Source organism: Xyrauchen texanus, chromosome 37 (assembly GCF_025860055.1).
Source record: "Xyrauchen texanus isolate HMW12.3.18 chromosome 37, RBS_HiC_50CHRs, whole genome shotgun sequence".
In the NCBI taxonomy this organism is placed as follows: domain Eukaryota; kingdom Metazoa; phylum Chordata; class Actinopteri; order Cypriniformes; family Catostomidae; genus Xyrauchen; species Xyrauchen texanus.
The window spans coordinates 15,170,218-15,180,494 of record NC_068312.1 but is presented as its reverse complement, the minus strand read 5'-3'; the positions used below and the strand labels follow the sequence as shown (position 1 = coordinate 15,180,494).

General features: G+C 36.7%; 2 protein-coding genes across 3 annotated transcripts; one reads left to right on the top strand and one right to left on the bottom strand.

Moving 5' to 3' along the window:
• The first annotated feature begins 1,704 nt into the window (after window positions 1-1,704).
• On the top strand, window positions 1,705-5,218 carry LOC127631328 (phospholipase A2, minor isoenzyme-like). Its single transcript, XM_052109424.1, has 4 exons — window positions 1,705-1,812; window positions 3,949-4,099; window positions 4,623-4,756; window positions 4,906-5,218. The coding sequence occupies exons 1-4, from the start codon at window positions 1,764-1,766 to the stop codon at window positions 5,025-5,027; spliced, it is 456 nt and encodes a 151-aa protein (XP_051965384.1). The 5' UTR covers window positions 1,705-1,763; the 3' UTR covers window positions 5,028-5,218.
• Window positions 5,219-5,368: 150 nt separating this feature from the next.
• Window positions 5,369-9,576, bottom strand: asgrl1 (asialoglycoprotein receptor-like 1). Of its 2 annotated transcripts, none has more exons than XM_052109422.1 (8): window positions 9,479-9,576; window positions 8,798-8,881; window positions 8,630-8,713; window positions 8,424-8,513; window positions 8,213-8,251; window positions 7,955-8,094; window positions 7,750-7,862; window positions 5,369-7,225 (listed from the first exon to the last, which is right to left on the bottom strand). In XM_052109422.1, exons 2-8 carry the CDS (start codon window positions 8,877-8,879, stop codon window positions 7,060-7,062), a joined length of 714 nt encoding a protein of 237 aa, XP_051965382.1. In that variant the 5' UTR covers window positions 8,880-8,881; window positions 9,479-9,576; the 3' UTR covers window positions 5,369-7,059. The 2 variants fall into 2 exon arrangements, with proteins under 2 accessions (XP_051965382.1, XP_051965383.1); XM_052109423.1 differs by lacking the exon at window positions 9,479-9,576 and adding an exon at window positions 8,989-9,375.
• Window positions 9,577-10,277: the final 701 nt, after the last annotated feature.

Here is a 10,277-nt window from a genome sequence, read left to right as displayed (position 1 = left end):
TCTTCACCTCCGACTGCAAACCTGTGTACCGAATCTAATTCCATCATCAAGTTTCGTGGATCGACACTCACGGTGATTGGTCTCATCAGCAACAACGATGAGACTGCCTATAGGGAGGAGATCAAGCACCTGGCCACATGGTGCACTGAAAATAACCAGCTCCTCAACACCACCAAAGCGAAGGAGCTCATCGTGGACTTCAGAAAAGAGCCAAGAGGCATACACGACACCATCCACATCAATGGAATGGCTGTTGAGCGTGTCTCTAGTTTCAAGTTCTTGGGAACCCACATCTCGGCGGACATGTCCTGGACAACCAACACCTCCTGCCTGGTCAAGAAGGCTCACCAGCGCCTCTTCTTCCTGAGGACACTGAGGAAGAATCAGCTTTCCTCGACTATCCTGGTGAACTTCTATCGCTGTGCAATAGAAAGCATCCTGACCAACTGTGCTACAGTGTGGTATGGGAGCTGTTCTGTTGCAGAGCATAAGGCACTGCAGCGGTGGTGAAAACCGCCCAGCGCATCACTGGGACTCAACTACCTGCCATCGAGCACATCCAGAGAACGCTGTCTGCACCGAGCTACGCAGCATCATTGAGGACTCCTCTCACCCAGCCCACAGACTGTTTTTCTCTCCTGCCCTCTGGCAGGCGTTTCAGGTGCCTCCAGACCAGGACCAGCAGACTAAAGAACAGCTTTTTCCCCAGAGCTGTCTCTTTACTGAACTCTAACCCTCACTGATCCCACTCCCCTCATATACTGATAAACTCTCCTCTCCCTCCTCATACCTCATACACTTTGTTATTTGCACTGCTATAATGTTCATTTGCACTGCTGACTATATTATAGTAACAACTGTTTACATATGCATCTTGCACTACTTATCTGACTGGAATATCATTTGCACTGCCGACTGTTTATTTACAGTACCAATTGTTTACATATACATTTGCAAAACCGTACTTTAACTGTAATATGCAATTACTTTCCACTGCACTTTTACTCGGATAGTTTTTGTCCAATTTAATTTGTACTAATAGTATTTATTGCACTTCTGGTTAGACCCAAACTGCATTTCGTTGCCTTGTACCCGTACTTGTGTAATGACAATAAAGTTGAATCTAATCTAATCTAATGATCATATTTTAGGGTCGTTAGCATCGAAATATTTGAAATCCCTATATCTAACATACATGGTTACACTGTTCAGTGGGGTTTAGGTCTAGTTCTTCTAAACCAGACTAAAGAGTAAATCTTGGACCTCACTTTGTACACAGGGACATTATGCACAAAAGGGCCCTGCCCATAGTTAAAAGCACACAATACACACGATATATGGCACAATATATGTAAATACATAAATACCAGTATATATATATATATATATAAACATAAATACATTCCTCCTGAGGCAATGTGTTGCATGTAGTCAAAACCTTCACAATTGTGGCTTTTTACAGGCCTTTTCCATATTTGAGAAAACTGAATTCTTGAACCAGCTGCGCAAATGGCAAACACATGTCGATGTTCCCAATGAATACGCATTGGCAAACACACACACTTGCCCTAAGTTGAAAGGGTCTATGCAGATGTGTTTTGTGCTTTTTCTGTGTGTGTGTGTGTGTGTGTGTGTGTGTGTGTGTGTGTGTGTATGCACATGTGTTAAATACACCACGTTGGTTTATCAATGTGGCCCGCCCATCAAGGTAATAGAAATATATAAATAATTAGCTGCTAACACCTGTTACTGTAGTTTTTACTATGCAAGCCTTTTTGCATCTCGTGTTCCTGACTGTAAGTCTGCCCGCCTGTGAGTATATTGAAATTGTGTTCCATCATCAAACTCATGTATTAGAACTTATTATATTCATATATGATATCTTATGTATGAAATGCTCTAACATATTTAACATATAGAAATGCTGGAATACAAAACCTAAATAAGCTATATGAAAAACAGCATATACTTCTCACTGGTCAGTCCAATAACTCAGCTGAAGACTTCTTGTTCTTTTGTTAGATAAATAACTTATATTTATTATTAAATGAGTGTTGTAATAATAGTACATTAATAAAATTTCAAACTAGTTGTGCAGATGAAAGACACAAGTCACTAGGAGACTGTTGGATAAAGAAGAAACAAGTCATTTGAAACTGCAATATCCTTGAGAAAAATGGTGAATTATTGTATGATTTGACTCATTTGACCTGGTGCTGTTCAACTAAATAATGACGTCTATTTGAGGTCTACTTTATGTTTTAAGTTTCTTAGGAAAATTATGTGGTAAGAAAGCAATTAACATTATATTTTTGAAGAGCTGTCATGTCAAATAATAATTGTAAAATCATCATTGCATAAAGCTGAATCAGATATTTAGATAGTACCTATATTTCCTGTATCTTGGAAGGCAGAGCATGACACTATAATGCCAAGTTCATGAGTTAAATTGCCTGGAAATAGATAAAACATAGTCTTAACTTACTTAAAGTGCCTTTCAAATTAATGTAAACATCACACTATATGGTCTGAATAGGACGTTTGTAGAAACACAAATATTAGCAAAACTATATTAGGTGAAAGGCTGATTATTCAGCAAATAATAATAACAAAAAACTATAGTAAACTCAATTTGAAATGTTGGTATCACTTTACACTTTATAACATTTGTTAATATTAGTAAATGCACAAGGTAACATGAACTAACAATATATTTTTACAGTATTCATAACTCTTAGTTAATGTTATTTTTTATTATAATTGATCATTGTTAATGTTAGTTTATAATGTATTAAATAATATCATGTATTAAAGGAATAGTTTTCATTGAAATCATTTAATCACCCTCATTCTATTCCAGATGCATATGACATTCATTCGTTCAAAACACAAAGGAAGATTTTTAGAAGAATATTTCAACACTATGGGTCCAGTCAGTGCACGTAATCTATTCATGCAATCCATGTCTGCTGAAGTGATATGATCAGACAGATCAATATTTAAGTCCTTTTTTACAACAAATCTCCACTTTCACTTTCACTTTCCTATTTATGTGCTTCACATTCTTCATGCATATCGCCACCTACTGGGCAGGGAGGACAATTTAAAGTTGATCTCACCCAAACCTATCATATCTCTTCTGAAGACATGAATTTAACCACATATTCACTTGCATTTAATGAGCTGCGATATTCTTATAAAAATCTTCATTTGTCTTCAGCAAAAAAATAAATAAAATGTACCCACATCTTTGATGGCATGAGGGTGAGGTGAGTAAATGATGAGTGAATTTTAATTATTCAGTGAACCTTTCCTTTAACTAATGCTAGCACATATAGCTTTAATTTTAAATTAAGTATTAGTACATGCTACAACTAAAAATGTAACAAAATAAATGTGTGGTGTAAAATGAATGTTCATTGTTAGTTCATGTTAAAAAGTGTCGTTAACAAATGTTCACAAAAGTTACCTAATTTTAAAGTGCTACCACAATTCCTTTAATAAGATTCACTGTATTCGCTATACACTACTCTTAATTTGTTTTTATATTGAAATATAAAGGTTCTCTTATATTTTTCATGCTGTGATGGTAAAGCACATAATAAAAATTGCTCACCCAGTCCCAGGTAAAGATTTTAATATGTTACGCAGAAAGTTAGGCTCAGTCACCATTGACTTTAATATTAAGGAAGAAACATGCAATGAAAGTGAATGGTGAGTCTAACATTCTGCCTAACATCTCCTTTTGTGTTTCATAGAAGAAAGAATGTCTTGCGGGTTTAGAACAGCATAAGTGTGAATTAATGATGACAGAATTTTCCTCTTTGCTTTAGGCATGCATGTGCAGTTTGCATAGTCACTTAATGACACATGTAGAATAATTGATTTATTAGATCATAATGTGTGCTAATGAATATAAAGAACTAATAAAATACAACTGTTCAACAGTGCTGGCGAGTCCAGACTACCGTGCTCTGTGGCAGTTCAGGGCCATGATCCTCTGTAACATCCCTGAAAGCTGGCCACTTTTGGATTACGCAGACTACGGATGCTACTGTGGAAAGGGAGGCTCGGGAACACCAGTGGATGAATTGGACAGGTTAGATTTACAGGTCATATTGCAACAGAACACGGGAATCAGTAGATCAATATTTAGCAATTTAACCAGTCACAACTTATAAGTTAACTATACTGTTCTCTGGGCTGTCAATTTTGTCTTATACAGCTAAGAACTGAAACAGAAAATTTGCTTCAAAGTTTTTTGATTGTCTAGACAAATATGGAATCTGGGCATAGTTGAGCCAAACTCACAGTCAGAGGAAAGATCATTGTCTAAAAGACCCAATTGCAGATATAATTTTGACCAAATGTGTATGTGACCGCGTTTTGGCTTTTGTAGGCCATTATAAAAAGCTAATGAAAAATGATTGATTGAAAATGTATTGAGTATTGAGTTTAGCATGGATATTTGTCTTGGATGGTCTATAGTTTTCAGTTATGAATGTGGAAAACTGCTCTTTTTAATGCAATTTTGTTTGCAGAGCTTTTGAATTCAGCATTTCTTGCTGCAAATATTTAAAGGCCACAATTTATTTTAACAAATGCAGTCTCTATACTTCTAGGTGCTGTGAAGTGCATGATCGATGCTATTCTGACTCATGGCAACAGGATGACTGCTGGGGTATCTTAGACAACCCCTACACTGAAGTTTACGCCTTCTCATGTGATTCCCCAGCAAGGAAAGTCACCTGTAACGGTAAGGCTCACAGGAGGATAGATTCTGTGTATCAAAGAAGCCAATTTACAATCATTATTAATACATCATATAAGGCCAGACCTTTCACTTGAAGTACATTCCACTGAAATTTTACATAGTTGGCATGTTGTTTTGTTTGCTTCTTGCAGCTGAAAAGAATCGGCCCTGTGAGATGTTCATATGTGAATGTGACAGAAAAGCAGCTGAATGCTTTGCACAAGCAGGTTACAACCCAGAAAATGAGCATTATCCCAGTGAAAATTGCAAATGATCTGGAAAACAACAAACCTAACAGGTTTTTAGATTGTCCATATGGGCAAAAGCAATTTGTTTGATTTTTTGTTTTTTTTAACCTCTTTCTCACTGGATTAATTCATAACAGATTCCAAACAGTATATGGATAATAATGCAATTTCAAATTATCTATTTTAATTTTTTTTATAAATGAATGTTTGAACAAGACCACATGACATTTTTTGAACAGTATTCTGTCTTGTGTTGACATGTTACCTGTTCGTAACAGGAAGTTTGGTTGGGACAAATTGAAGGGCTCCTTCTTTTTTGTTGTCAGTATGCTTTAATAGACCTTATTCACACTAGCGCCATCTTTGGTTTTTAATGGGAATTACAACAAGGCTGTGAGGGATACACTTATGGGGCTTTTCCAATGCACGGTACAACTAGACTCAACTCGACTCTGCTCGCTTTTTGGGGGGTTTTCCACTGTGGATAGTACCTGGTACCTGATACTTTTTTTATTACCACCTCGATCGAGATTCCAAGCGAGCCAAGCCGATACTAAATGTGACTTAAAAATCATGCAGATCACCGATTGGTCAGGGAGAATCGTCACTACCAGCGTCACTGGATTTCCGACACGTGACATCAACCCGCAAGTTTTAAACATAGCAACAGCGGTAACAGTATCATTTGTTCACGTGACTTTTGAATTGTGAAAAAAGAAATGGCTGTGCGCAAAACCACGCCATGGTCAAGGTGCAGAAGGTGCAGAAGGTACATGCATTAGCGATGAGCGAGGCAAATAATTATTTCAGGAAGTGTCTCACACGACTAACACCAGACCTACCAACAGTGTAGGGAAAAGTTAAAAAAAAATTAAAAACTTCAGAATCATCCAGGAAAAGTGGAAGTGGTTCGACCAAATGGACGCTATCTAAACCGGCGAGCAATGGGAGGGAGAGCGCCCTGGAGTGCGTTGATCCACGATGGAGGATGGTATATTTTGTTACGTTAACTCTATATTCTGCTTGAAAGCTTCACTTTATTTAGTTGACCAGCTACTGGAAGCTTGCTTCTAAAACAACCAGGCCAATTCAACTGTTACACTTGTGTAAAATCACCATGCAACAACTGCTTTATGCAGCACAATGAGCTAGTAGCTAACAGCTAGTGGTTGTGTTGTTGTTTTGGTCAGTTTGTGTTGTGTTTAAGATGATGTCACGGCAGTAGAGGCAGCTGAACTATAACGATCATCCTATAATCCCACCCATGTTGAGGTGGCACTAAACTGCAGTGGAAATGCAAGCTCAGAAATGTAGAGTGAGTAGAATTGAGGCGAGTCGAACTGTAACATGCAGTGGAAAATTGTCTCTTCAATGGTCTGTATTGAAGTTTGAATAGTTTTTGGATTGTTCTGCAGATAAAACATTAATAAAATATCTGTCAAATGACATTCACTATACAAAGAACTCCAGACAACATGAGTTGTGGAAAACCAGATGTGATCTAGTAGCTTTAAACAACTTTATAGCATCCGTGCCATTGAAGAGATGGTAAGTTTATCCCTCACAGCCTCTTTGTCATTCCCATTAAAAATCAAAGATGATGCTAGCTTGAATAAGGTCTATTATGTCACAAAGCCATGAACCATGATAGGGTATTTGCTGGTCAGTTGCAGGGGGAGAGACATTCTCATTCTAGAGAGAATTTGATTGGACAAAAATCTGTGGGGTGATACATGAGTCATCAAAATGTTTGGTCCGTTTTCCAAGGAGATAAAACTGTTCATTTTAAATGTGTATACCTTTAATAGTAGGCCTGCACTAGAATAAAGATGGCTTAAGAGCTAACACACATGCATTACAAGCCACAAAACTCTAGAACTCTAATTTCATGGGGTCTTCAAGCAGGTTAATGCCATTTACATTTACCATTATTGACTCTAAATATCAGCTCTCATTATACAAACAAAGCATATTTCAGACAGCCTGCATGGAAAGTAGTTTCTTAAATTCATGTTAGAAATTATAAAATTAAATTGTATTAAAGGTTCATTTTGTTTGTCAATGGCTCTTTGGTTTGCCCTCACAGATGAAAGGGTAAAAGAGTGTGCAGTCTGCATCATTCCACATTCTCCGGTTGTCTGTACGCTTCCGTCCGTGAAGCTGCCCACAATCCTCACCATTCACACGGACATCCCAGTTATCTGGTTGACCAACGTCCCAGAGGCTGAAACAAAGATCCGTAGTTGGATTAACCCTTACAATAAATGGATAGGTGTTGTACAAAATGCCCAGATAGTGTCAAATTTTCTAAACATTTTCAAGACAATTAGAAAATAATAGAATAGAATATATTCTGATATATTTGGATATTTAATTTATCATATATCAAAGAGATTCTGCCAAAAATATAAATATGTCAAACACATATTGAGCTCCACATACAGTAACACATAACCTGCACGTATATTTACATTTACATTTATGCATTTGGCAGACGCTTTTATCCAAAGTGACTTACAGTGCACTTATTACAGGGACAATTTCCCCCGAAGCAACCTGGAGTTAAGTGCCTTGCTCAAGGACACAATGGTGGTGGCTGTGGGGATCGAACCAGCGACCTTCTGATTAACAGTTATGCGCTTTAGCCCACTACACCACCACCACGTATATATTTTCCCAGGCACTTATTGCGTTAGTGCTGATTTAGTTTTCAGTTTTTTCCTCTCATTCTGTTATTTATATTCTTACTGTTCAGTAGTGGCAAAGTCTGTTCCATCTACCCAGGACCACTGTCCCTCTTTTTTCTCAATAAGTCCTATCCAGTAGCTGTCAGGCGACTTCAAGATTGAAGACAGGAATTCCTGGGAGACAGACCAAACTCACATTTAGCCACTAATCATTTAGATTATTATGCTTTAGAAAGCAACCAAACAAACAAACAAAAAAATCTTACAAGCTCATCCAAGTCATTAACAACAACCAAGTGTGTTTTTTTCTGGACACAGTTGTCTTCAGCGTTTTGCCAGGTTTTTGCCCTGGTAGACACAAAGTAGCACGAGCCTTTATAGAACAACCAGTCATTCTCACACAAACCTGTACAAACAACCAAGAACAAACACAGTCGCATATGCAGTACATATACAGTTGGGTTGAAAAGTCCATATGCAGTACATATACAGTTGGGTTGAAAAGGAAATATGAAGACCCTCACCTTGCACAGGCATTGTACGCTCAGAAAAATGAACATTTTCTGAAGCGAGAGAGAGAGAGAGAGATAATGAATGAATGCATGAATGTACAATTTAAAAAATTACAACAAATTAACATTAGTAGTTATAGGTAGGCTACTGTAAATATAGGTATTATATTGGTAAACCTATACATTTGTCCATAGTGATAGATAAATAGAGGTGTTTTGTTACCAAATTGCAGTTTAGGGGCCCCTTCAATGGAAGCCCCAATGGTTTTCAGAGAAAGCGTAACATCATCTATCTCTTGGCTGACCTGAGAGACTTTTAAGACAAATTAACGTAATCAAACTCTATGGTGTAAACTACAAACACATATAAAATAAATAAATTAATAATCGATCAAATTAGTGGGTGGAAGAAATATACTGTCAACATACTTTTAATTCCAACAACCAGTGTCAGTATAAACAAATACAGGACGAGAATGCCATACATTATGTACATCTTTCTGTTCTGTCTACCTGCCATAAAGAATAAAGTGAGAGCATTAGATTATTGAACATATATGCTTAAACACAGACTTGTTTGGGGGGTCAGATTCTTACCTGGTGCATGAAATATTTTTGGACCAGTATGATTAATTTCTGCCTCAGATCCGCTAAACCGGTCGTATGCTATGGATTCCATGACTGTGGAAAAAGCAGGATATAGAGTTATATTAGCAATTGAAATGTTTTTCTTCTATGTGTGATATGGTTCTCACTTTTAAATCACTAAAGCATGTAACATATACAACATTATAGTGTCTTTAGTCCCAACATTTCATACTGAAAGCACATATGTGTGGAAAAAGGAGAAAAGAGAGAGAACATAACAAAAACTAAGTAGTAAATAAAGAGACAGTCTAAATGTACTAAATGCAAGTTTCAAGGGCATATAACAGAACTGTTGAAGATTAACTCGACTGGCAAACATTATCTGAACTTCATCCATCACAAACACGTGGAAGAGCTAATAATAATGTCTGCCAGTTTAAAAACATGGACTGTATCTCAGTGATTTATTCTTTGACATACATCACTGTCAAAAACCAAAACACACAAAACAATATTAAGTCAAAACGTATTCCTTCACGTTGGACAGTAAAAACTGTTCAGAACTTTTTTTCAAGAATGACACATTGTTAATGCAAACAAAGACTTTAAAATGAACTTTTATATATTGCGGATAGCAATATGCAGTCATATGAAAAAATAACTAAAATTCTCAAGTGCAATTGATCTTACTCTTTAAAGTGCTGGTTTCTGTCGGCTCTCCCTTTGGTGCTGCTCTCAGTGTCCTGATGATTGTTCTCTGTCATGCTGCTCTTGCGCAACAGTTCCATTTCCGAGAGCAAAATCTTCTGTTGTCCCATTTTTTTTCTCTCTTTATCTAAACACAACCTAAAATAAAAAAATGTACATAAAAACTTGTTTTCTTATGTGGTTTCTTTTTATTCTGATATGTATCGGCAACCCTTATTTCTTCCACCCCTCGATGTGGAAATTTTGTTAGTATGAACCCTGACATTGTTGTTTTTTTTTAAAGCAAAATATAAAATCAAACACAAAATAATTGTAACATTTGTATCTTCATAATCTGTGTGAAATCCCAAAATACACTGTCAAGAACTACATGTGAACAACTCGTCATCTAGTACAAAGAACCTCTTATTCGTATTGGAATAGTTCACCCCAAAAGATTCTCTCATTATTTACTCACATTATTTTCTCAAACTTGTATAACTTTCTGTCTTCTGTGGAACACAAACAAAGAAATCTTGAATGATGTGTATGTCCATACAGTGCCAGTCTTTGGGGTCCAAAACTTTACAAATCATTAAAGGACATTAAGGCTACAAAAAGGTAATCCATACTCAAGTGGTTTAATCCATGTCTTCAGAAGTGTGGGTGAGAAACAATGCTTATTTATTTAGTGCTTATAAAGCACTCACACTTTTTAACCACTTCTAAAGACATGATTAAACCATTGGAGTCGCATGGATTACTTTAATGTTGCTTCTATATGCTTTTGGAGCTTCAAAGA